Source organism: Camelus dromedarius, chromosome 11, assembly GCF_036321535.1.
Source record: "Camelus dromedarius isolate mCamDro1 chromosome 11, mCamDro1.pat, whole genome shotgun sequence".
Lineage (NCBI taxonomy): Eukaryota > Metazoa > Chordata > Mammalia > Artiodactyla > Camelidae > Camelus > Camelus dromedarius.
Window position 1 is genome coordinate 412,752 of NC_087446.1, and position 26,093 is coordinate 438,844.

At 53.6% G+C, this 26,093-nt stretch overlaps 2 protein-coding genes across 13 annotated transcripts in view; one reads left to right on the forward strand and one right to left on the reverse strand.

Annotated features, from left to right (window-relative positions):
- Positions 1 to 4,374, reverse strand: part of PPP6R2 (protein phosphatase 6 regulatory subunit 2) — a 68,357-nt gene extending 63,983 nt beyond the window's left edge. Inside the window, exon 1 of one of the 3 annotated variants that reach the window (XM_064491326.1) lies at positions 4,189 to 4,374. The gene's annotated coding sequence lies outside the window, so the exon portion shown is untranslated. The remainder of the gene's footprint in view (positions 1 to 4,188) is intronic. The other 2 variants (XM_031463550.2, XM_031463556.2) reach the window with 2 other exon arrangements.
- Positions 4,375 to 13,420: 9,046 nt separating this feature from the next.
- On the forward strand, positions 13,421 to 25,559 carry DENND6B (DENN domain containing 6B). 10 transcript variants are annotated; one of them, XM_031463537.2, is made up of 20 exons: positions 13,426 to 13,651; positions 18,030 to 18,068; positions 18,138 to 18,180; positions 18,741 to 18,853; positions 19,268 to 19,348; positions 19,847 to 19,952; positions 20,071 to 20,150; positions 20,234 to 20,296; positions 20,588 to 20,643; positions 21,213 to 21,335; positions 21,421 to 21,516; positions 21,644 to 21,738; positions 21,829 to 21,894; positions 22,021 to 22,085; positions 22,176 to 22,265; positions 22,336 to 22,401; positions 22,670 to 22,779; positions 22,886 to 22,988; positions 23,073 to 23,150; positions 23,232 to 25,559. In XM_031463537.2, exons 1-20 carry the CDS (start codon positions 13,490 to 13,492, stop codon positions 23,352 to 23,354), a joined length of 1,758 nt encoding a protein of 585 aa, XP_031319397.1. In that variant the 5' UTR covers positions 13,426 to 13,489; the 3' UTR covers positions 23,355 to 25,559. The 10 variants fall into 10 exon arrangements, 9 of the variants coding, with proteins under 9 accessions (XP_031319399.1, XP_031319396.1, XP_031319397.1 ...); XM_031463541.2 differs by having other exon boundaries at positions 13,430 to 13,651; positions 22,336 to 22,389; positions 23,076 to 23,150; XM_031463536.2 differs by having other exon boundaries at positions 13,425 to 13,651; positions 18,030 to 18,180; positions 19,892 to 19,952.
- The last annotated feature ends 534 nt before the right edge of the window (positions 25,560 to 26,093 follow it).

Below are 26,093 nucleotides of genomic sequence, written 5' to 3' on the forward strand. Positions count from 1 at the left end.
GTGATTTATCTGAGAGTTTAAAGTAACGATGGTCAAGATGTTCAGAGAACTCAAGAGGAGTATAGATGCACAGAGCGAAGTTTTTAGCAAAGAGTTGGAAAACATAAAGAATATCCAGAGCTGAAGAATAAAATCACTGAAATGAATAACACACTAGAAGGAACCAAGAACAGACTAAATGAGGTAGAAGAACGGATCAGTGAGATAGGAGACAGATTAGTGGAAGTCACTACCACAGAACAGAACAAAGAAAAAGAATGAAAAGAAATGAGGATAGTTTAAGAGAACTCTGGGACAACATGAAGTACATTAACATTCACATTATAGGGGTCCCAGAAAGAGAAGAGAGAGACAAAGGACCTGAGAAAATTTTCAGAGTAATCACTGAAACCTTTCCAAACTTGGGAAAGGAAACAGTCACCCAAGTCCAAGAAGCGTAGAGAGTTCCACACAGATCAACCCAAAGAGGAACACACTCAGGCACATAATCATCAAATGGACAAAAATTAAGGATAAGGAGAAAATATGAAAATTGGCAAGAGAAAAGCAACAAATAACATACAAGGGAACTCCCACAAGGTTATCAGCTGATTTTTTCAGCAGAAACTCTACAGGCCAGAAGGGAGTGGCATGACATATTTAAAGTTATCAAAGGGGAAAACTTACAACCAATACTCTATCCAGCAAGGCTCTCGTTCAGATTTGATGGAGAAATCAAAAGCTTCACAGATAAACAAAAGTTAAAAGAATTCAGCACCACCAAACCAGTTTTACAACAAATGTTAAAGGAACTTCTCCAGTCATCAAACCATAAGAGAACAAAAAGAAGAAAGACCTACAAAAAAAAGAGACCTACAAAAGATTACTTCGGCTGCTCGGGGTCTTCTGTGGTTCCTTATAAATTTTGGAATTGTTTGTTCTAGTTCTGTGAGGAATGTTTTGAGTATTTTGACGGGGGTTGCATTGGATCTGTGGATTGCTTTGGGTAGTGTGGCCATTTTGATAGTGTTGAGTCTTCCAATCCAAGAGCACATTTCTTTGTGTCATTTCAGTTTCTGGAGTATAGGTAACCTCCTTGGTGAAGTTTCTTTCTAGGTATTTTGCTGTTTTTGATGCAATGGAAATGTTCATGCCAGTTATAAAATTCTGGCTTTTGAAGTGGGAAAAAAAAAAAGTGAATGAAGGGCCACAAATGGCAAAGTATCTTTCTTTCTTCTGGGTGAGTTGTATTCCATTTTACACACACACACACACACACACACACACATATACAGCTTCTTCTTTATCTGTTCAACTATTGATGTGCACTTAGGATGCTTTCACATCTTGGCAATTGTAAATAATGTTGCTGTTAACAGCAGGATGTAAGTCTCTTTTTGAATTAATTCTTATTTTGTGGTTGGCTTTATTCCTTTGATAACTATGTAAGTTTAAAAGATAAAGCTCTAAATGTTCTTAGAGACAATGAAAAATACATATATGTAAATTAAAATATATGTGCAGTAAAAAAAAAGACAAAGAAAAAGAAACCAGCTATCAAGCCATGAAAAACATGGAAGAAACTTAAAAGACATATTACTAAACGAAAAGAAGCTAGTCTGAAAAGGTTACAAACTGTATGATTCCAAATTAACATTCTGGAAAAGGCAAAGCTACAGAAACAATAAAAAGACCGTGGTTTCCAGGGGTTTGGGGAGAGGGAGGGAGGGAGGAATGAATAGATGGAGCACAAGGGATTCTTAGGACAATTAAATTATTCTGTATGATACTATAGTGGTGGCTGCATGTCATTATGCATTTGTCAAAACCCATAGAATGTATGACATCAAGAGTGAACCCTAATGTAAACTATGGACTTTGGCTGATAATAATGTGCCCATGTTGGTTCATTGATTGTACCAAATATGCCACACTGATGAGGGATGTTGAAGGTAAGGGAGTACATACGTGTGGGTGGGGAGGGCTATGTGTGAACTCTGTATTTTCTGTTCAATTCTGCTGTGAACCTGAAACTGCTCTAAAAAATAAAGACTGTTAAAAAAAAAAAAAGAAGAAATAAATGTTCCTGGGTTAGATGTCAAAATGTAGAATGTAGCACTGGTCTTCACTCTCTGGTTTATAGTAAATTCTGCACAAGTCACATCACTCCCACTTCATGTCTAAATGTTATGTCTCATAAGAATACAAGAATAAAAGGTAAAGCACTTTGTTTAAAAAAAAGAATTAAAAAAAAAGAATTAAATGAGGCACTCTAAAAAGTGTCTGGGGTCTGGGCTTGTTTTTCTAAATAAAGCTTTATTCATCCTAGAGTTTTTGTGAGAATTAAATAACTCACACTAAGCCTTTAAGACAGTACCCCACAATAAATGATCAAAGTTCTGCCGTGTGTGTAAATAAACAGCCATTCCCAAGGTTTTAAACAGTATCTCATGCTGAGATGGTATATCTGCAGCTTGACCTCTCCTCTGGCTCAATTCTTCTGCAAGATACCTTCTCCCAAACAATCCTTTGATTTGTCAGACTTTTTCCACTACTTTCAGCCAAGAGAAAGCCTTGCCTTCTACCTCCAACCTATAATGACAGCCCTGCACCTGCTACCACCCCACCTAGCTTCCCCACAGCAGTAAACAGTACCCCGTCCACTCACGTCTTCCATCAATAAGCCTAGAAATCACCCTGAGTCCTCCCTTTCCCTCACACCCCTCTCCTAACGTATCAGCAAGCCTCAAGAGCTCTACCCCCAAAAGACGTCCGTAAGTGTCACCAATGTCTAAACCACAACTGTACTCACTCCAAAAGCCTCATCTCCCCCTCTTACGCATGTCCCACATTCATGTGTTGATGGCACTCGCCAACTCAGACCCACATGCCATGCGGAGCGGTGTGGCCATGGCCGGGAGACCAGCGCTCTCCCCTCAGCCTGGCCACATCTCAGCCTCCTCTCAGTTCCCGGAGGAGGTCCACCTCAGGGCCTCTGCATGCGCTGCCCCTCCACCTAGAAGGATCTGCTCCACCTCTTCTCACAGCCAGCTACTTCGTGCCTTCCAGAGCTTAGCTGACATGAGAGTTAGAGAAGCCAAAAGGGAAAGGAAGCCAGAAAGGGACATAGAGAAAAGGTGAACAGCTGAGAGTGTCAGCCATGGCCCAGGCACTGAGAGGCCAAGGGCATGGGCAGAAGAGGTCACGGGGGGAGGTGACAGGTGGGTGGAAGAGTAACGGGCAGGAAAAAGCCACAAGAAGAAGACAAGTGGGCACAGGGACAAAATGGGGAAGAAGACCCAGTGAAAGGCAGGGACTCAGTGGAAGCGACGGACTTGATGGGCTGGCGGTGGTAAGGCAGGTGATCAGCAGAAGACTGGGGGCAGTCAGTAACAGGTGGGAGGACCATGCAGGCAGTGAGGCTGCGTGGAAGACACTGCAGGGACAGGTGAGAGAACATGAAGGGGCCAGTAAGGTGCATGGGGGTAGGTGACAGGTGTGGAAGAAGAGAAGGTGGGGATGGAAGAATAAATGGGGCAGTGAGAAGTAAGGAGGTGACAGAATGGGAGTGGGTGACTGGAGACACGTGAAACCCTAATGGTGATGGGAAAAGGGACAGAGAGAGGACCCAGTGAGTGGATAAGGGGCTGGCGACAGTGGGCAATGGGGAGGGGAGTGCCCGGCATGGACAGGCAGGAGACAGGCAGTGGGGGGCACTGGGAAGGGCACCACTGGCAGGTGGGTGAGGGCACTGATGGGAAAGGTCCTAAGAGACGGGGGTAAGGGCGGGAGCGGTGAGGACGGGAGGGGACACTGACGATCTAGGCAGGACTGACGGGATGGACAGGCCTAGGATGCAGCGCGCCGGTGTTGGGCAGCATGCGGGAAGGAAGGACATCAGCGGGGAGGGCACTGATGGAGGGCGGCGACTGGCAGGGAGGTGGGCACCAGAGGTGGGGTGGACACTGCTCAGGGGGACACTGGGGGGAAAGCAGAGGGGTGGGAGGGCACCGACATGAGGGGCACTGATGGGTGGACACTGATGGGAGGCCCCTGATGGTGGGACACTGACAGGATGTCACTGACAGGTCGGCAGACACTGTTGTGGAGGACATGACGGGGGTGGACACTGACACGAGGACACTGACAGGGTGGCACCGCGGGCCCAGCGGGCGCGCACCGCCTGCTCTGAGGGGCGGCCGCACTCACCTGCCCCGCGAACCAGGCGTCGCGGCGGCTCCTCGAAGGCGCCGGTGGAGGCCAGGGCGCGGGCGGCGGCGAAGCCCGGGCGGCCTGGGGCGGGCCGCACCCACATGGGCCCGGCGGGGCGAGGAGCCCACGGACACCGCGCGGTCGGCCGGCGACTCGGGACCGGCTCGGGCCGCAGGCGGCGTTCCGGTCGCTCCAAAATGGCGGTGACGGCGTTCTGGCGCGCGCACGCCGGGGGCGGGGCCTCATGCGGGCGCGCACGCTTGCGCCGGGTCAGGGGCACGTTGTGGGCGATGCGCCGGGTTGGGGGGCGGCACGCTCGGGAGGGGGGGGCGGCGCGTCGGGGGGGCGGCGCGCGCGGCTTCCTTCTTGGCTCGTCCCCCGGAGGTGTCGGTAAGGTTCTATACAAGCGTGGGGAACTTCTGATGGGATAAAGCATTTGCTGTGATAAATTTTCAAATGTATCGTCAGCAACAGTACCCCTCCGGAGGTCTGAAAAGATCTGAGGGTCACACACCTGGGGCAAGGGCTTCCTGCTCCCTGGGGGCCTTCCTCTAAGGCTGAAAGTCTTCGCAGCTGGAGCAACTAACTGGGCGGCTCCTGGACTCTGTGCGCGTGGCGTCGAGCAGCGGTCAGCCCGCCGTAGGCCCCGCGGAGTCCCCTGTCCGTCCTCTCTCCTAACAGAGCTGGGAGCGCTGGAGCTGCAGACACCAGACCTGTGAGTTCTTTTAAGCGCCGCACTGGTCCTTGCAGTATTTTACACCTTAAGATATATGCCCATTTGACATTTGTTGTCGTTGTTTAACTCAATCAAACTGATCTCTAAAATGAGAATTGTTACTTCGGGTGTCAACGTGAACCACGAAAAGACGTTGGGAAAGGAAATCGAGCACTTGAGGAACAGCTAACACTTCTGCCAGTTGTCACTTTATTGCCTCTGCTCCGAATGCACATGATCCTCCGCGTAAACGGATGCGGGCGCCCGGCTACGGGGAGCCTTGTCCGCGCGGGAGAGACGCTGCGGGAGGGGGTTTGCCCCGCCGCCGCGCGGGCCGGTAGGAAGCGCCGCGTCCCGGTGTCCAGCTCCTGCGGCTCCTCTTCCCCAGCACCCTTCGGGCCGCTAGCCGGTGAGACGCTCCCCTGAACACCTTTCCCTGGTATCCTAAAGGGCAGATTTCTGGCAAGTTCTGTAGGGTGAACCTTCAGGAAGAGACGGTGAAAAAGTGTTAGTCTAACAACCAAGAATAGTTTGCAAACTAAACAAGGGAAGACCCTCCCCACCGAGGCTGGAGGTGCTGCAGAACAGGGGCTCAGGGCCAGGCGCCCCAGCGCTTCAGATGCTCCCACTGCTTGTCCAGCTGTGAATGCCTGGGGTCAGCTGGGGCCCCTTTCCTCTCACACCCCACACTGGACACATCAGCAAATCCCTCTACTTCCAGCTATAGGCAGCTCTCCCTCTCTGGCCCTGGTCCAAGAACAGTTCCTCTCACCCGCTCCCACAGCAGCCCCTGGGCAGGCTCCCTGCGTCTGTCTCTCCTGGCATAGTCACTGGAGGCCAGTTTGTTGTCATCAGCATGGCACCCAGTGAAAAAGATCCAACCCCATCCCTCCCTCAAGGGCTCCCGGCTCACACAGCACAAAGGCCAGTCCTTGCTGCCACTCACAGGTGCTCACAGTCAAGTGTCTCGTGTGCTCTGCGCCTTGTACCTCCAGTCACGAGAAGCTCCTGCAACAGGCCACTTGTGCATGCATTCTTTCACACTCTCTAGTGATCACCTTGCTTACTGACTCATCGCCTCCATCTTACTCCATTGTCCACCCCCCTCAAGAGGTCTTCCCTGACCTCTCCATTTCAGAGCTCAAACCTACATACATGCGTGCACACTCACATGCACATGTGCACTTATGCCTGCACACAGGCACACTCACAGCCCCTTTCCCAGCTTGGTTTTTCCTCCTGAATCAGTAGTCCTGGTCCAATAAGGGGACAGAGACCAAAGAGTGACTTCAGAGAAAGTCTGATATGGAGATTACTGATTACAGGGGAATAATTATAAAGGAATAAAGAACTATATATTCAAGACAGGACAAAACTTGGCAGGGGTCCCCTCCCCAAGGAGGGAGTTCGTTCTGTGTTGGAGAGCTGTGTGGCTGCAGCCCAGTGGACGACAGAGGTGTTCCCCAGGCTGTTCTGGAATGGAGCTAATGCACCTCTCAAGGTGTCTACTGGCTAAGCCCTGGGAACCTCCGGCTCAGGCGTCTGCAGGATGCATGAGGAACCTGCCAATGAGGGCACTGCTGACACTCAATGGGAAGCCATCTGCAGAGGTGGCACCACTGTGTGACCCCCACAAGTGCATCTGGCTGCTGTGCCATAGAACAAGAGGAGAGAGAATGCACACCTACTCCAGGAAGTCCCTTCCCCCAGGAGTGACCCTCCAGCACTCGCTGCCCGTGAAGCTCAAGACTGTGCCAGCTGCAGAAGAGAAATCCTTCTAGGAGCCAGCTCCCTTCTTGCAGAGCAGACAAAGAGAAGTAGATTTAGAGCTGAGGCAGTAAGTAGAAAATGAGCAGAGTCCAACCCTCCCAAGGCCAGCTTCTGTATGCATCCTTTCAAACATGTTTGAACTTCCACACAACAGCAAAACAATACTTTCACCTAACAAGGTACATCCATCCTTATTGCAAGTGAAGAAATTCTCACTTTCCCTAAAATGAGGGTATGCACAGTCCCAACAGTCATTGTATGTGTCACTGGCTACATTAATTACTCCTCAAATTCGGTCACTGTCCCACTGAATATTTATGTTAAAACTAAATAGTAAAGTTAACCTGTTTAAAAAATGGAAAGGAGAGAGGAGAAAATGGGTAGTTTATACAAATAATCACATACTGTAATATGCAAAGAGAAACATGCAAGGCTACTACAGTCCATGTTCTGTGATTGATCATAAGACATAGTCGATAGCTAGGGCTCTTTAACAGAGTTCTCTTCCAAACTGCCTTAGAGTTTCCCCAGAGCAGTTAGAACAAACCCAAGCAGAATTCAGTATTTCCGATACGGAAGACCAAATAAAGTAAATTCTATCGCTAAGATCACCAAATGCAAAATCATTCAGCAATAAATGAGAAAAAGGAAAACTGTGATATAAAATGAGTGCACCCCTGGGGCACAGTCAGAACTGGAGGAACTGTGGCCGTATCCCGTCCTTCTCCTCAAGAGCCCCACCCCCCCACCAGGGCAGCAAGATACAGACCAGTACATCAGAAGACCCCTGCTCTATGAACGAAGTAGCACAAACACACGGATATCCACACCTGTACACACCATAACTGAGTTCCTGCATCTCCCATGAAAGCAGCAAGAGAAGAGTGACCCATCACATAAAGCGGAACAGTGACAGAATTAGTAGCTGACTTCTCCTAAGAAACCATGGAGCCCAGAGGCAGTAAAATGTCATATTCAGAGTGCTGAAAGAACAGGAGAACCTGCCAATGAAAAAATTCTACACTCAGCAATACTGTACTTCAAAGCTGAAGGCAGAAGAAAAATGAAGGTAGGATAAAGACATTCCCAGATAAACAAAGCAGAAAATTCATTGCTGGGAGATTGCCTCATCGGAAATACTAAAGAAAGTTCTTCAAGCTGAAAGAAAGTAACATAAGATGTTCACTCAAGTCAACAGCCTTGAATGGAGAACCAAATTCGGCAACATGTAAAAAGGATTATCTACTAAGACCAGTTGGGTTTATCCCAGGAATGCAAAGTTGGTTTAGCACCCAAAACTCAATTAATGTAATACACTGTATTAATAGAATAGAGGATAAAGACCACAGGATTGTCACTATAGCTGCAGAAAAGGCATTTTTCTAAATCCAATACCTGTTCATGATAAACACTGTTAACACACTAGGAATAGACAGGAAATTCCTCAACTTCATAAAAGGTATCGAGGAAAAATGTACAGCTAACATCAAACTTAATGGTGAAAGATTTAATGCTTTTCCACTAGGACTGGAAACAAGGCAAGGATATCTGGTTTTACCACCTCAATTCCAAGCTGTAGGATTTTGCATGCAAGGAGGTTGCGAGTCACCACTCCATCCTAAGATGTAAAAGGCTAAACAGACTGAAAAATCAGCAACTCTTCCTGGGTCTGTAAGAGAAGGGAGGACACAGGGCAAACCACTGCTTCCAAGCCTGGGGAGAAAGGCAGGTGAATCCACATCATCACAGCTTATCAGAGCAGAGACTCATGGGAGGAACCGGCCTGAGAACCTGTGCATGTATTGGGGTGAGGGGTGTCCCTGAACTGTAGCTGATGGACTTCTGGAGGCTCACAGTACAAGTCTGAGTGTTAAGAATTCCAGGGGGATCCATCATAAGGGAGCCCCCACAGTGTTGTGATATTTACCTCCTGGCACACAACCAGGTTCCCACAGTGAGTGTCAGAGAAAAGTCCCCTCCATCTTTCTGCCAGGGGAGAGAGAGCACTCTGTTCTTAACTTGCCCGCAAGGAAGACTAGTTAACAAGAGCCGGGCCTGCTAGGGTTCATCCCAGCCTAACTGATCTAGGAAAGGGAAACACCCAACTCCAGCCCCCTCCGGGCATCCTGAGGGGAGAGAAAACTGAGAAACACTTGGGAAGCTCTCAGTCCAGAGGCACAGCTTCAAAGACTGAGATCTAATCACAGGATTACAGATGACCTCCCCTCTCTCACACCTCACCTCCAATTATTAAGTCTTATTTATAGCAGTTTCTTTCACCCAGTACCTCATGTCTGGCTATCAAAAAAATTACTAGGCAAATTATACGACTGAAAGGCAAAAAACACAATTTGAAGTGACAGAGCAAGGTTTAGAACCAGATATGGCAGGGATGTTGCAACTATCAGGCTGGGAATTCGTGCAAGTATGATTCGTATGTTAAGGGCTCTAATGGATAAAGCAGACACCAGGCAAGAACAGATGGGCAATTAAGCAGAGTGAAGGAAATCCTAAGAAAGAACCAAAGAAATGTCAGAGGTAAAATAGTGTAGCAGAAACTAAGACTGCCTCTGATGGGCTTTTCAGTAGACTGTACACGGCTGAGGAAAGAATCTCTGAACTTGAGGCTATATCAGGAGAACCTTCAAAAACTGGAAAACTAAAAGAACAAAGACTGAGGAAAAAAACAAAACAAAACAGAACAGACTATCCAAGGACTGTGGAACAACTACAAAAGGTGTAACACAGACATTATGGGAATACCCGAAAGAGAGGAAAGAAATAGAAGAAATATTTGAAATGATTCTATATTGCACTCAAAGTTATAGCCAGTGCAATAAGGCAAGAAAAAATTAAAGGCATACAGATCAAAAGGAAGAAGCAAAATTGTCTTTTTCACAGATGACATGATTCTCTCTTTAGAAAATCCTAAGGAATCTACCCAAAAAATTAACTGGAAATGATAAACTAGTTTAACAAGGTCACAGGATACAATATCAATACATAAGCAACAGTTATATTTCTATATGCTAGAAACAATCTGAAAATGTAATTAAGAAAAAATTCTATTCACAATTGCATCAAAATGAATAAAATACTTAGGAATAAAAAGAACTAAAGTGGTACGCACAGAAAAGAGTCACTGCAGCAGGCTAGCAATTCATCAACAAAACAAAACAAGCAAACAAAAACCCTGCTTACGTGGTTAGTCCTGGGCCGGCACCGAGAAACCAGATGTCAGGAAGTTTCTCACCATCCCCAAAATGACTGGAGAGGCTCATTCTGCCTAAACCGTTTGTACCAACAGTATGATTTATGCTGAAACCTGCTTTCTTTCTGGGTGTCTGGAATTTTGGCAAGCACCAGGCAGAGATTGCCTATCTGACCAGCCCTGTAGTGGACCCTTCCAAAAAAGATATATCTACCTAAAAACTGTGAATGTGACCTTCTTTGGAAAAAGGGTCTTTGCTGATGTAATTATGATGTCAAGATAGATCATCTGGGATCAGGTTGGGTCTTACATCCAATGACAGGTGTCCTTCTAAGAAAAGGAAAAAAGACACAGAAGAGAAAGTGATGTAAAGACAGAGGCAGAGATTGGAGTGATAAATCTACAAGCCAAGGAACACTAAAGATTGCTAGCAGCAACAGAAGTTAGCAGAGGGGCCTGAAACGAACTGTCCTCAGACCCACCTGAAGGAACCAACCCTGCTGACATGCTGACTTCAGACTTCTGGCTCCTGGCTTCCTGAACTGTGGGAGAATAAATTTCTGTTGTTCTAAGTCTCCAAGTCTGTACCAGCTTTGTTAGTGGCCATAAGAAATAAATTTAAGCTCCTCATAAAACTGCGGCTGCAGGGTTTCTAATGACCTTCCCTGGTGGGCAACATTTTACACCCATTGTCACAAGTCACTGGGACAATTAGTTCCGCCCTGTGTAACACCATGAGGACCCTCGAGGCTGGCACCTGGTCTCCCCCAAACTTTGCCACATGAGCCTTTTCCTTTTCCTGATTTTACTTTGTATCATTTTCCTGTAATAAATCATGGCCATGAAAATGACTATGCTGAGTCCTGTGAGCCTTTCTACAAATCATCAAACCTGAGAGTGGTCTCGCAACACCCATGCTATAAAAACATCGCTGAGAAAAATTAGAAAAGCTCTAAATAAATGGAGAGACATGCCATGTTCATGGATTAAAAGACTCATGATTGCTAACACGGCAATTCTCCCCAAACCGGATCAATAGATTCAATGCAGTACCTGGGGATTTTTCAGCAGATGGTCTTCCTTTTTCAGTAGAAATTGACAAGCGAATACTCAAATTTACATAGAAATACAAAAGACTGAAGTAGCCAAAGGAGCTTTGGAAAAAAACAAAGTTGGAGGACTTAACTTCTCAATTTCAAAATGTGCTATAAAGTTAGAATAATCAGGATAGTATAGAATTGGTATAAGGATATGCATATATAACAATGGAACAGAATAGAGAGTCAAAAAACAAAGCCTTACAAATATGATCAATTGATTTTTTTAGTAACAGTTCTAAGTCAATTCAATAGGGAAGCAATATCTTTTTAACAAATGATACTGGATAATTTGGTTATTCATATGCAGAAAAAAGACGTTAAACCCCTACTTCAAACCATCCACAAAAATTAGTTCAAAATGGATTATAGACCTAAATCTGAGAAGTGAACTACTTCTAGGAGAAACAAAGGGAAAATTACTTGGGCTAGGACATCGGGTTAGGAAAAGATTCCTTAGATATAACACCATAAACGTACTACATGAAAGAAAAATATTGATAAATTAGACTTCGTCAAAATTTAAAACCTTTGCTCTTCAAAAGATTAGACTAAGAAAAATAAATGACAAGCCACAGATGAGGAAATAGTTTTTAAATCATGTATCTGATAAAGGACTTGATTCTAGAATACATATTTTTAAAAATCTTACAACTCTGATAAGGCAAACAACCCAACATAAAAACAGGCAAAAGTTTTAACTATTTTACCAAAGAATGTAATAGAAATGACTTATGAGCACATGAAAAGATACTCAACATCAGTAATCATTAGGGAAATGTTAAAATGACCCACATGAGCTATCACTACACAACCCCTTGGATGGCTACAATTAAAAAGGCTGACAACATCAAATGCTGACAAGGATGTGGAGAAACTGGAACCTTCATACATTGCTGGTGGTAATGCAAAATGATAAAGCCACTTTGGAGAACAGTTTGACAGTTTCTTAAAAAGTTAAACATAAACTTAACATACAGCCCAACACTTTCACTCCTAGGTGTTTACCCAAGAGAAATTAAAACATAGGTCCACGCAAAGACTTGTATGCAAATTTATGTAACAGCATTGTTTATAATAGGCAAAAACTGGAAACAACCCAAATGTCCATCAATTGATGTGTCAACTTTAATAATATAATAGAGCCAGTTATTTTACCAGCAAAAGCAAGTTTATTCAGGAATAGCCAGAAGAATTGCAACTCAGTATGTGGAAACTATGGAAGATCACAGGCAAATTCAGAAAACAAGTACCAAGAGGGGTTGCTTTTCCAGGGAAAAATGAGGAGTTCGGAGGGGTTGTGATAACTAAAGATTCATTGGAGGCTTCCCATTGATTGGGCTGTGACAGCCTCTGACTGGCTGGGAACCCAGACACACCTGTCTTCCTGTTTCCTGAGGATGCATGGGGGGCATGGGTGCGCCTCCTACAGGCCTGTCCTGACTCCAACTTTATCTGGGGTTTCTTTAAATAATTACACGGTGGGGGGTAAAGAAAATGTCACCTACCCGGACAATGGAATACTAATCATAAGAAGGAACAGACCACTGATAGAGACAACAACATGGATAAAGCTCAAAAATATTACTCTAAGTGAAGGAACCAGAAAGAAAAGACTGCATATCATATGTGTTACTTTCATATTACCAAAAACTTAGTGGCTTGAAACAATGCACATTTATTATCTTACAGTTCTGGAAGTGAGAATTCTGAACTTTTAAGGGGCTAAAATCAAGGTGTCAGCAAAACTGCCTTCCTTCTGGAGGCTTTAGGGGAGGATGTTCCTTGCCTGTTCTAGCTTCTGGAGGCCTCCTGCATTCCTTGGCTCATGGTCCCTTCCTCCATCTTCAAAGCCAGCTGTGTGGCATCTACCAGTTTCTCTCTGGTTCCCTTGTCATACTGCCTTCTCTGACTAGTTTCGGCCCATAGACTGTAGGCAAAAGTGCTGTATACCTCCTCCAAGCGGAAATCAATGAAGAAACCTAATTAACCTCCTCCTCAGAAAATAGACACAAACGCAGGACGTGACACCCTCCGCGGGACCCCCCACGGGGGGAGGGGGGCGACCCCAGGCAGGAGACTCGAAGGAGGCGCCGAGCCGTGTGTGACGGCGGAGGAAAGGGAGCTCAGTAGCGAAGAACTCTGGTTAGGAGAGCTGGCCGGAGGTGGGGCACCCAGCCTCGCCGCGGCCCGGCCGCGGGGCGCCCCCGCGACCCCGGCCTAACACGCCCCTGCTCGGGCCACACGCCCCATCGGAAGTCCCTTCTCCAGGCGCGGGGCCGCTCTGCGCCAGCAGGCCCTTCTCGTTGGTGAGTAGGGCGCCGCTCCGCCGCAGGGCGCTCCTCCGGCCGCCAGGGGCGTGCGAGGCCGCGGCTGCGCGAGCCGCTCTGGTCCGCGGCGGCCGCTCGACTGCGCGGTCCGTGTGAGCCCAGGCCGCCGCGGCCGTTCCCCCGACAACGCGCGGCCGTTCCCGGGCAGCGCGCGCCCTGCCCTGCAGCTGCCGCCATGGACGCTGGGCCCGGTGCAGCGCCTCACCCGGCTCGCGGCCGCCCCGGCGCGCCGTCCTCCGCGACGCGGGCTCCGGGGGCGCCCTGGGCGCGCTTCTCGGCCTGGCTGGAGTGCGTGTGCGTGGTCACCTTCGACCTGGAGCTGGGCCAGGCGCTGGAGGTGAGGGGGCGCGGCGGGGCCGGGGAGGGCGGGCCCTCTTGTGCGTGTGAGGTACCCCCGGCAGGCCCCCCGATGGCCTCTCCATCTCCGAAATCCTGCACTGGTCATCCCCGAAAAGGTGCGCCCCAGCAAAGGAATGAAAGGCCAGTAGCCAAGACCTCCGGCTGGGAGGGCGGCGAGAGGAGCCCTGCGCTTTGGGTAGCCAAAGTGGTACTCCTGATTTTTTTCCCCAATAAAAATCTGTCCTCACACTAGCCACAATACCTTCTCCCCTCAGCTACTCCAGCCAGAATCCCAGGGGTCACTCCTGACTCCCCCTCCCTCCACCCCACATCCATCCGTGGGCAAGGCTGACAGCTCCACCTCCAGCAGGGATCTCAGATCCATTGCCTTTTCAGCTGTTCCCGGAAGTCCAACCTTTGTGGCTCTCCTGCTTAAATTCTTTAGACATCTTGTTCACTTAGAATTACATCCAGACCCTTTGGGGTCACATTCCAGCCACAGTGGTCATCCTTCTGTTGACTGGCCACACTCAGCCCAACCAGCCTGGGGTGTTCCCTCTGCCTGCAAGACTTCCCCACCCCCCACCCAAGTGGGTCTAAGTGGAAATGTGAGACTCAGGGAGTGAGGCCTTCCCCCTGCCCTGAAGGCCATGACACAGACCCTGGAGCTGACTGGTGCAAGGGAGGCTGGGAGGTAGACGTCACACCGGTGAAGGAACTTTCTGAGAGCCCAAGAGGCCGTGCGTCCTCTGACTGCAGTTGGCAACGATGAGGCTGATCCACCTTTGTCGGGAGAGCCAACGTCAAGATGAGGGGTGTTTTCCAAGGCCTAGCTGAACTCTGTGAGGCCAGGGGAAGCCCAAGTCTCATAAACAGAAAGGGCTGACACTGCCCAGCTCTCTGTGGAGACCCCATTCATTTCCACCTGTCCCCACCTGGCGTGCGCTACTGTGACAGCCCCGCTCACCAGAGGGACTTGAGCACAGAGAGGTGAGGTGATTTGCCCAACATCACAGAGCCCGTCGCCATTCTTACCGGTGCCCAGATTGTTCCCGGTAAGATCACAGGAGGAGAGAGCCCACTGTTTCCTTAAGACATTCTCTCGTGTAATTTTCTGGAACATAACCATTCAAGCAAGAATTGTTAAGAGATCCGTGTGCTTGGGCCTCTGAGCTTTGGCTGAGGCTGTATAGCTGGGAAGGAGTCACCCAGGGACCCCCTCATCGTCAAGTCTGCAGGAATTGGGCCTTGCGACCACGCAGCCCTCATCCTTGCCGTTTCTCCCTCCCCTGGAAATCATGGGGAAGATCAGGTTCGCTTCAGCCGAAACCACAGGCGTTCAGGGAGCACCTGCCCTGCACTCACTTATGCAGGGCTGGGCCTGACTGAGCATCACGAAGGCTCTGGCGCTGCCCTTGGTGCTGGGATGTGACGGAAGACCAGGGACTGCCTTCCAGGGGCTCATGGATCACAGAGACTTCAGGGACAGACACAGCTGAGAGGAAGGGATGGGGCTGGGCCAGATCTTGGAGGATGAGAGGGAGGCAGCTGGACAGGGGAGAGGGGGCTGTTGCAGGTAACCCTTCCCCTGAAAAGGCCAGCAAAAGCAAAGGCAAGGAGCTGTCCATTCGTTTATTCAATAAGTCAAGTACTGAGCAGCTGCCACCAGCCAAGCCCAGCAGTGTTGGTGCTGGACACAGGGACACAGCTGCACAAGAAGACAGGGCCCGGCCCTCCAGGAGTCCTGAGAGAATTTAAAAACACTTATTAATTTACTGTGAAAACACAAATACCTTACATATTAATAGAACTATCAATACTTCCACAAAACAACCATGTTTTCAATAACAAACTTAGGAGAGTGGCATTATTTGACACTTCTACAACCCTTACTAACATCTGGCCAAATAGCAGGCAGCTGGATTCTCCCATTGGCTTCGGGGATACCCCTCGACGGCCTGTTTCACAGCCTCTAGAAGGTACACACAGCAAGGAGACGGGAGTGGGAAAGGCAGTTGGACCTCAAGGAGCCAGGGACCCACACCACACTTTAAGAGGCACTTCCCTGGAGGCACCTTAAAGCAGAGCTCACGCATCTCTTCCTCAGGGACGACGGTTACAGGAGCAGCAGCCTGCGTGCCCGGCTTGGTGGAAAGGATGGGACCTCCACCGGCCCGGGGGCAGGGTTCATTGAGCAGCCTCCTGCCCTCTGCCTCTCTCCAAGGGCTGCGCCATTTCTTACCTTGCCAGGGCATGGCCTCCCTTCTGGCCTCTGCTTCCAGACCCTGGACATGGAGACCCTGGACTTGGATGTGGGGCCTGCTCAGATGCTACGAGACTCCTGTGGCTGCAGACCAGATTCAGTGCCCAACCTCAGCACTGAGGGCCCTTCGTGGCCCTGCCCTGGCTGCCAGGCACCTACCTTTCCTCCACTCTCCTCAACACAACACACAGGGGTGTGGCCCGAGTAGGAGCCATCCCAGAACCTCTGTGGGTCCAGCCGCACAAACAGTGTCTGGCTCCCCTTCTTCCTGGGTGCCTCCTTAGTTGACATCTCCTTGAGGTTTCCACATGATCCACCTGTTCATTATACTTTATAGGCGTGTTTTCATACATTCCGCAAATACAGGCACACCTCAGAGATGCTGCGGGTTCGTTTTCAGACCCCTGCAATAAAGCAAGTCACGCAAATGTGCTAGGAAATATAAAAGTTGTTAGATCCTGATTCCAAAAAATCAGCTGTTAAAAAAGGCATTTGTTGAGACTGCTGGGGAGTTTGAATATGGATTGGGTATTAGATGATGTTAAGGAATTATTGTTAATTTTATCAAACGTTGTAATAGTAAAAAAAAAAAAAAAAAAAAGGAAGTATAAAAGTGATGTTTCGGGGAAGGCATAGCCCAGTGGTAGAGTATGTGCTTGGCATAAATAAATATAAATAAATAAACAAACAAATAAATAATTATCTCCCCCCACCAAAAAATAGGAAAAAAAATGCTTTCTTGCTAAAAAACGCTATCATTTGAGCCTTTAGCAAGTCATTATCTTTTTGCAGTATAGTAACATCAAAAATCGCTGATCACAGGTCACTGTAACAAATATAATGAGAAAGTTTGAAATGTTGCAAAAATTACCAGAATGTGATGCAGACACAAATTGAGCAAATGCTGTTGGAAAAGTGGCGCCAATAGACTTGCTGGTCACAGGGTTGCAACAAATCTTTAATTTGTAGAAAAACGCAACGTCTGTGAAGCACAATAAAGCAAAGTGTGCCTGTACAGTGTCTGGTGAGGGTCTGCTCCCCGCCAGGGGCTGGGAGGCAAAAGTACCAGGACCCAGTCCCTGTCCTCGGGATGTGTGGTGTACAGCAGAGGAGACAACAGGACCCTAGCAGCAAGCCCAGAGCAAACAAGGGCAGAAGCCACATCATTCCAACCGTGCAAATCCCAGGACGCAGCACCTCACCATCTAGGGGTTCAGGGCACACCCCAGAAGAAGCCTCATTGCAGCTAAAACCCAACTCCTCAGCATAGGAGTTTGGCAGATGGAGGGAGGAGGGGCCCATGCATACAGGCCCTCAGCTCCTGGGCTGCACAGGCTCCCGGCAGGCATGGCCACTTCCTGGGACAGCCAGCCCATTGCATCCAAGCAGACCAGGGCAACGGAGACGCCCAGGGTCCACCAGCTCCCAAGGAAACACCTGGGGGCCCGTGGAGAGTGAGGGCTCTGGAAGCTCCTGCCTTTTTGTTTTCCTGCAAGGAAATCCATTCTGGCTGTTGGCCCGTGTACGGAGCTGCTGGGCTGGGTGCCGCCTGGGCCTCCTGCCCGCCTCCTGCCCACCTCCCCCAGAGAAGGCCGTCTCCCGGATCACTCAGCCTGCGCTTTCATGCCTGGGGAGTGTAAAGCTTGTCCAGCTGGTCACACTGCACACTGCTGGGACCCAGGGTGCTCTCCCGGGACCACTCTGAATGGGGCACAGGCTGGAAGCCCCCAGACCCCTGACTATGAGGGTTGGGGTGAAGATGCTCAGAGACAGGGAGGCCAGTGCCCATGACTTCTGAGTAAAGACTGGCCAGGCCCAGTCTGGGGGAGTGGGCCCAAGGAATGGCACAGCTTCAGACAGACTGCCTGCACCTGGAGGCCGGGGCCCCGTGCCACAGTTCAGGCGAGTGGCGTTGAGGGCAAGAGTGTGAGAAGGGAATCCGGGATCTCGCCCAGGTGTGTGCTGGCCTCCCGCTGAGAGGGTCCTGGGGAGGTGGGGGGCCCCCAGAGGAGAGGAGGGAGCTGGAGGGGAGGGGTGTGGGGCAGGGGGTAAGGGGACACGCCTGCAGCTCCAAACCTGCCCAGACGCACGACTGAGTCTCTGTCCCCCACAGCTGGTGTACCCCAGCGACTCCCGGCTCACGGACAAGGAGGTGGGTCCTGCCCTTTGGGAACGGACATCGCCTGGGGAGCAGGCCCTCACCCGGTTTCCTGTGTTTCAGAAAAGTAGCATCTGCTACTTGTCCTTTCCTGACTCCCACTCAGGTAGGCAATCCCAACCCTCCCACCTGGAGGTGGGCTCTGGGACCGGGGGAGAGGAGGCCAGGCCTGCACAGTGAGCACCTGCCCTACCCTCAGCTTTGTAGAGACACCCAGAGCCCCAGCTGCAGCAGGGCGGCCAGGCTCCCCTGGGTCCTATGGGGAGACATATCTGGAAGAGGGACCAGCAGGCTGTGGTCTCCTTCACCAGAGGGGCCACCAGGAGCTGGGGCCCAGCTGCTGCTCCTTACCGGGCTCAGGTGCCCTGGCAGCCTGGTTTCCATCCCAGGCAGACTAAGCCGGCCCACGCTGAGCTCTCGGGCCCCCCGCTGGCGCTTGTGCACACTGCAGGTGCCATTCCACGCGCTGAATGTAAACCCTCAGGTGCAGAAATTAGGACGCAGGGACCCCGGTTGGCAGATGCAGACCCAGAGGGCTGGGCTTTCTCTCTGAGGCATTTACAGCCCAGCAGAGGCCAACCCCTCCATCCCTGGTCCCCTGCCCCCGCACACTGGCAGGAGAGGGTCCAACCTGACACAGCTTAAGGGGACCACCTCCCTCCCCAGGCTGCCTCGGGGACACTCAGTTCAGCTTCCGCATTCGTCAGTGTGGAGGGCAACGGCACCTCTGGCACCCAGATGACAGGCACTGTGACAGCGGGGTCCCCGTGTCTCTGCAGGTGGGCCAGGGCTGCCTCTCCTTGTGGGCCAGGGTCAGGCGGGTACAAGTAGCCCCTTCAAGGCGTCTGGCTGTGTGGTGGGAGAGGGTCTCCAACTGCTGAAAGCTGGGCCCAGCAGCCTGGCCTTGATTTGGGGGGTGGGGCAGCCCTTCTGAGGACTTGCCAGGGTCCCTGGAGCTTTTCCAGTGCACCAGGTGTGCACCAGGGTATGGCTTGGTGTGTGGAGGCCAGCAGAAGTCTCCAGATGCGCCCAGCCCCCAGACTGCTCACCACTGTGTCTGTGGAGATATCCCTCGAAGAGAAGTTGCCTGCCTTCTGGGCCACGACTCCCAGGCCTGACCCCATGGCTGGGTCCAGGCAGGCAGGAGGGAGCCTGGGCAGTGGGTAGGGCCTGGCCGACACCACTCCTTCCAGAGGGAGCCTGCACACTACTTTGGCTACGTGTACTTCAGACAAGTGAAGGACAGCTCCGTGAAGAGGGGCTACTTCCAGAAGGTGAGCCCCTGGCCACTCTGAGGTGGCGCTGCAGGGAGGCGGGGGCCAGCAGCCACAGGGAGGGACTGAAACTGAGCTGCCAGGGCAGTAGGCCCTGCTGCCCCATCCTCGCCCAGCACAGCACCCACAGCTCTGTGTCTGGGCCCAGGGCATCCCTGTCCCTTGCTGCTGGTGGGAGGGCGGCCCTCATCACCCTTTCAAGATTAGGACAACTTCAGTCTTGAACTCAAACACCAAAAGGCACTCGTTTGACCCGTGGGAGATCATCCCAGAAATCTTCGCCACGTGCATTCCCCTCTGAAGGCTGGGGTCCTGCCCCGCCCTGCTGTCATTGGGGTGTTCTAATAACCCCAGAATCCCAAATTCCTGGGGACAGCTGTGCTGTGGAGTAGGTAGGACGTCCTGCCCTGGGCGGACTCTGGATGAGCCAGGCCTCAGAGGTCCCTGCAGGGTCCTGAGTGGCCAAGGTGACGTCTCACCGGCCTTTGGGCCCTGCAGTCTCTGGTGCTGGTGTCCCGCCTGCCCTTTGTCCGGCTCTTCCAGGCACTGCTGAGCCTGATTGCCCCTGAGTACTTCGACAAGCTGGTGCCCTGTCTGGAAGCGGGTGAGTGGCTGTCAGGTGTGACCAGAGCGGTCCCGTCATCCTGGCTGTAGCCTCAGCAGCTTTGGCAGGCAGCGTCCTCTCGGGGCAGGCCCCTGACCCTGGCCACCTGTGTTCACAGTGTGCAGTGAGATTGACCAGTGGCCAGACCCTATGCCTGGGCAGACCCTGAACCTGCCTGTCATGGGAGTCGTCCTCCAGGTAAGGGCTGGCTGGCAGGGGTGGGAAGGCCCAGGTGCATGTAGATACCCACTCCCACTGGCAGCTGCTTCTTTGGTCCGCAGGTGCACATCCCATCCAGGGCAGACAAGCCAGAATCCAGTCCTCCAAAGCAGTGCGGCCATGAGGTGGGAGCCCCCACTCCTGGGCCAGTGGCACTATACCTGCCTCAACTCTCCACTCACTTGGGCCTCCCCATCCCACCAGCTGAGGGCCTGAGGTTGGCCTGTGTCCCAGTGCAGGGCTGGGAGCTCACCACCATCTCTTGCCCTGGCCCACCGGCAGAGACATGGGGGCCCTGCTGTCACTGTGGGGCTGGGAGGCATGTGGGCAGGGGCTGCCCTGGGGTGAGAGGTGCTGCTTGAGGCCTGTGGATCACCAGCCTCGCCCTCAGCCTGACCCCAGCCCCCTCTTCTCAGAACCTGCTCCCAGCCCCCGTGGTCCTCAGCAGTGTCCACGAACTGGACCTGTTCAGGTGAGCCCTGCCAGCCCCCGCCTGCTGCCCAAGTAGATGACTGACCAGTCAGCCCGCAAGGCTCAGGCCTGTGGGGTGGGGGCGGAGCTGTGGGGGGCTTGGCCCAGCAGGAGTCAGCTCCTGGCCAGTTCTGTGGGGGAGAATCATGCGGAAGAGCCCGGGGTCCCAGGGTCTGCACCCAGAGGCAGTGGGCACCCTGGGCTGCAAGTGAGGTCCTGGCAGGTGGGTGCCGGAGGGGAGTGGCATGTTGGGAGACTTACTGCCTGACGCTGCCCACTCTGGGCAAGTCTGCAGGGGCTCTGCCTTTGGAGATCCTTCTGTTCCGCGCTGGGCCCGGCGGGAGCCGGGGCTGCCAGCCTCAGACATGGGGGGCACAGGGCCAGGCAACACAGGTGGGCCATCTGAGCGTGGGGCAGTATCTTCAGACATCCTTTCCCGCCCCCGTCGTTATTCTGGTGTGGTGCCTGGCGTTCACCCGAGCTGGGCCTGCCTGTGCCCATGGTGGGGGGTGGTCATGGGCTGGGGGGCCTCCAGCCTTGCGCGGCCCCCGACACCCTTGCCCGGCCCAGGTGCTTCCAGCCCGTGCTGGCCCACGTGCAGATGCTGTGGGAGCTCATGCTCCTCGGGGAGCCGCTGGTGGTCCTGGCACCCTCACCTGCCGTGTCCTCGGAGATGGTGCTGGCCTTGACCAGGTGGGCCAGGCAGCAGTGGGAGGGGAGTAGGGACCCTGGACCAGCCCTGCCATGCTCACTGCCCCGCTGTGCCCCCGCCCCACAGCTGCCTGCAGCCCCTCAAGTTCTGCTGCGACTACCGCCCTTACTTCACCGTCCACGACAGTGAGTTCAAGGAGTTCACGACGCGCACGCAGGCCCCGTAAGCCTCCTGCACAGCCCCCTCTGCCTGCCCTCCTGCCTCTGCCTCCCCTCCCCCGTCCTCCTCCTCCTCCTCCTCCTCCTCCTCCTCCTCCTCTCTCTCTCTCTCTCTCTCTCTCTCTCTCTAGACCAAACGTGGTCCTGGGGGTCACAAACCCTTTCTTTATCAAAACACTCCAGCATTGGCCCCACATCCTCCGCATCGGGGAGCCCAGGATGTCAGGTGAGTGTGGCCTCTGCCTGGGGGTCCGTGAGGGGTCTGAGCCTGAGGCAGAACTGCGGCCCTGAGGCCCACCTCGGGCTTGTTTCCTAGGGGACCTTCCTAAGCAGGTCAAGCTGAAAAAGCCCTCAAGGCTGAAGACCCTGGACACCAAGCCAGGTCTGAGCCCCTCTCCCCCGGGACCCAGGCAGGCACTGGGGTGAGATGGGTGTGGGCAATGGGCCAGCACCCAGAAGGGAGTGCCCCCCTCCCCAGGAGAGCACACTGCTACCCTGCCCTCCCCAGGCCTCTACACGGCGTACACGGCCCACCTCCACCGAGACAAGGCTCTGCTCAGACGGCTGCTGAAGGTGCAGGTTGTGGGCGGGAGGGCGGGGGTGAAGGGGGCCCAGGCTGTGGCTGCTCCGGGCTCAGCTGCCCCCCCGCACCTCACCCCCCAGGGCCTGCAGAGGGAGCGGCCTTCAGACCTGCTGAGCGCCCTGCTGAGGAGGCACCTCCTGGAGCTGACGCAGAGCTTCATCATCCCTCTGGTGAGGCCTGGGGAGGGGGGCCACGGCGGGGCGGGGGCTGAGGCCCAGGCTTACCCTCCTCCCCCCACAGGAGCACTACATGGCAAGCCTCATGCCCCTGCAGAAGAGCATCACGCCCTGGAAGGTGTTGTCCAGGGTGGGGCTGGGGGGAGTGAGGGAGGTCATGGGTGGGTGGGAGCCCCCCCAGGGCCAGGCTGTCCCCACACCTGCCAGGTGTCCCTCACAGGACAGAGAAATGGGGCCACATGGAGGGGCTCAAGGTCCTCCTCTCCGGGAAGGGCCACCCTAGGATCTGTCCCAGGAGGGTGAGTGGCCTAGGAGTGAGTCTGGGAAGTGCCCTGGGGGAAAGTCCTGAGCAGCCAAGTTCCCCCCAGGCACCTGGGCTCACCTGGCCCTTGTCTCAGACCCCTCCCCAGATCCGCCCCTTCCGCCAGGATGACTTCCTGCGTAGCCTGGAGCACTCAGGGCCCCAGCTCACCTGCATGCTTAAGGGCGACTGGCTGGGCCTCTACAGGTGGGTGGACAGCAGGCAGGGTCCTGGGGCTCCTGCTGGTGGTGGCTGTGCCTACCCCTCGGTGTACAAGATCAGCCCCATAGCTGCTGCCCCTTGCGCCCCACAGGCGGTTTTTCAAGTCCCCCCATTTTGATGGCTGGTACCGGCAGCGGCACAAAGAGATGGCCCAGAAGCTGGAGGCCTTGCACCTCGAGGCCATTTGTGAGGCGGTAAGGGGGGCTGGGGGGAGGGGGGTCACAGGCCCAGGGCTGGGGGAGGGCCTGGGTGATATAGATGGCCCACCTTATTCCCAGCAGAACATTGAGATCTGGATGAAGGACAAGTCCGAGGTGGAGGTCGTGGACCTGGTCTTGAAACTTCGGGAGAGGCTGGTGAGATGCCTTCCAGCCCTGCCCAACGTTGGCCAGCCGCACTTGGAGGTCGCCTGCCCCTGACCACTGCTGCCCCTGCAGGTTCGGGCACAGGGCCACCAGCTTCCTGTGAAGGAGGCAACGCTGAAGCGGGCACGGCTGTACATCGAGATGGTCGTCCGCTCTCTGCCCACGGACCTGCAGGTGGTCCTGTGCTCTCCCTAGCTCGGCCCGAGGGGCATGGCCCAGGGACGTGGCCACAGGCACCTCCTTCTCCCCAGTCAAGCACAAGCGCCCCCACCCAAGTTCCTGCTGCTCCAGGCTTTGGCCTCCCGCCCAGCACCACCATTGTCCCAGCCGCAAAGGTGACATTTGGAACCACAGCCTGGCCCCTGACTGTCAGCAGATCACGTGCTGGCCAGAGCCTCACCTCCCCCTGGGCCCCACCTGCCCTCTACAGGGTCTTAGGCTGGGGGTGGGGCCAGCTGTGGGCCTTGGCTGATCTGATCTGGGCCCATGGCCACCTACCCCCTCCAGGTGCCCATCTGCCCAAGCCCAGGCCTTGTATCTGGTGGGTCCTTTGGCCCCACCAGGCTGCCCAGCCCAGGACAGGAGGAGGCAGCTGACAGGCAGACCTCTCTCCTCACACAGCCCACCTACTTGTCTTGCCTGAGGCTGGAGGAGTCCTTCCTACAGTCCTCAGCCTGGGAGGGGCAGGGCTCTGCCCTGTGGTTTGTTGGGATGCCCCCAGGGCCCTGGTGGCTGCTGGGAGGGTCCAGGGCCTTGTCCTCGTTCCATCCTGGAACCCCGCTCCCAGCACCAGCCCTGTCTGCTCTGTCCCACAGTGCTTCTTGGCTGACAGGCGCCCCCCACGTGCAGCCAGACGGGTTTCAGATTAGCCCGACCAGGCCCCTCAGCTGGAGCCCTCAACAGCCACCGCAGCTTGGAGGCACTGCGCTCCTTGGCCATTAGGGAAAGGCCCGGAGAGGTGACCCACTCCCCCATGTGACACCTCGGAGCACTGGGCCCAGCAGTGGTTGGTGCTGTCACAGCTCAGCACAGGGTGACGGCAGCACTGTTAGCCATCACGGGAGAGGTGTTGAGGCGAGGACCCAGAGTTGCAGGTCTTTGGGTAAGTCCAACCTTACCCAACCCCCAGACACCTCATCTGAAAGGCAAAGCGGTGTAGACACCTGTGTGGGCCTCGGCGGCTCCCTAAGCTGGGTCCCAGCAAAGCGAGGTGGTGCAGGGTGCAGGCTGTGCCCCTCCAGCCGGAGCGCTCACTGACACCTCCACTCCCAGGCTGGGTTTGGCAGGCACTGGTCTCAGCTGTCACTGTCAGCGTGTCCGGCCCTGACCACAGCCTGTCACGTCCCCGTTCTACAGGCAGCTGAGCCCAGTCTGGGCCGTGACTGCCTTAACAGCAGAATAGGGGAGGGAAGGGAGCGAACCCATTTTTGCAGAAGACACAAGCTGGAGATCCTGGAGTGAGGAAGGACCTTGTGGGCCCTGAGTGCCCCTCTGGACAGAGTGCCTCTCTGGATAGCTTGCCCTGGCCGTCTGGTCTAGAGCCCAAGGGCCATGGCTGCCAGGCATGTGGGTGGCTTGGGAAACTGGCCGGACCCCCTCATGACTGCGATGCCATCCGTGAGGGGTGTGCCCCAGCTGTCACCCCAGGATGTTGCATGTGACAGGGAGCTGGGGGACCACAGGCTGCGGGGGGGGCCCCTCTGGGAAGCCCCCTGGGACCTTTGCCACCATCAGTCCAGGAAGGCACAGCCAGACTCCCCTGATGCTGGGTGTCCTCCCTGAGGGCTCTGGTTTTGTCCACATAGCAGTCCTTCACAATGGCCTGTCCTCAGGATAGCTGTGGGGGCTCCAGGGAGGGACGCCTGGCAGGGTGGGCAGTGCTGCCAAGGACAGAATCCAAATCTGAAGGAGAAAGGAAGCCCCTACGCTGGAGAGCCTGAGGCCATGAAGGGTCCCTCTTCCTCTGGGTACAGTGCAGCCTGGGTGGGGGAGCTAGGTATGGAGTCCTGCCAGCTCCACCCTCTCCCCGAGGAGCCCCCGTGTCCCTCTCAGCATCAGGTTAACTGTAGCTTGGCTGAGTCTCTGTCTCCCCACCTGGATGGAAGCAGGCAGTGAGGGGAGAGGAGGGGGCAGGTGGGTCAGAAAAGGCAGAGCTCCCCCCGCCAGGGTCCCGGGGGGGAAGGAGGGCCAGAGTGTGAGGCCGCCTGCATGTGGGGGCTGCGTGTGGGCCTGGGGTGGTGGCCCAGGATGGGGGTGGATGGAGGACAGCAGTGGGCTGCTGCAGGGACAGGAAGGACAGGCTTCGCCCCTGAGCTTCCTGCACACTATTTAAAGACCCTTTTAGTCTGGGATGATGGCCTTCCCACATCTTTGGTATTAAAATGCCCTTCTGTGACACAATACTTGTCTTTCAGCTTCCTTTTTTGATGAAAAAGTTGGCATCCCTGTCAGATTCTGGTGACTTTAGGGTCCTATGTGATGGGGGGTTGGGTGGGCTGTGGTGTGGATTCAGTTCAGGGCTGAAGGCATGCAGTTTTGGCCTGGCTGGCTGGGGATGGGAGGGCAGCAGGAAATTAATGAGTGACCCTCCCTGAGGGCTTCTTAGCATGGGGGGCAGGTGACGGGGTGGCGGGGGAGACAGGAGGAAGTGGGCAAGGAGGGGGAAGTCTGGGTGGAGGGGAGGTCCCTAGGAATGGAGATGGCGTTCCAGTCCCTGGGTCCCCAGCTGCTGCTCACCACACCATCTTGTGCAGGGAGACTTCACGAGAGGCAGCAGGAGCACACAGGAGAGCTGGCCCCATGGGGTTCCCCACCTCTGCTCAGGTCTTGGGCTCAGGGACTTCAGGACCGGGCAGATAGGGGCTGGAGTGGCCAGAAGTGGGATAAGCTCTAGTTCAAAGCTGGAACCCCAACGGAGAGGGTGGGTCTCACCAC

Coding starts and splice junctions, on each gene's coding strand:
- DENND6B (XM_031463540.2), top strand. CDS start 13,490: ATGGACGCTGGGCCCGGTGCAGCGCCTCACCCGGCTCGCGGCCGCCCC. Junction 18,181..18,740: donor CTTTCCTGACTCCCACTCAG/GTAGGCAATCCC, acceptor CTCCCTCCCCAG/GCTGCCTCGGGGACACTCAG. Junction 22,780..22,885: donor GACTGGCTGGGCCTCTACAG/GTGGGTGGACAG, acceptor TGCGCCCCACAG/GCGGTTTTTCAAGTCCCCCC.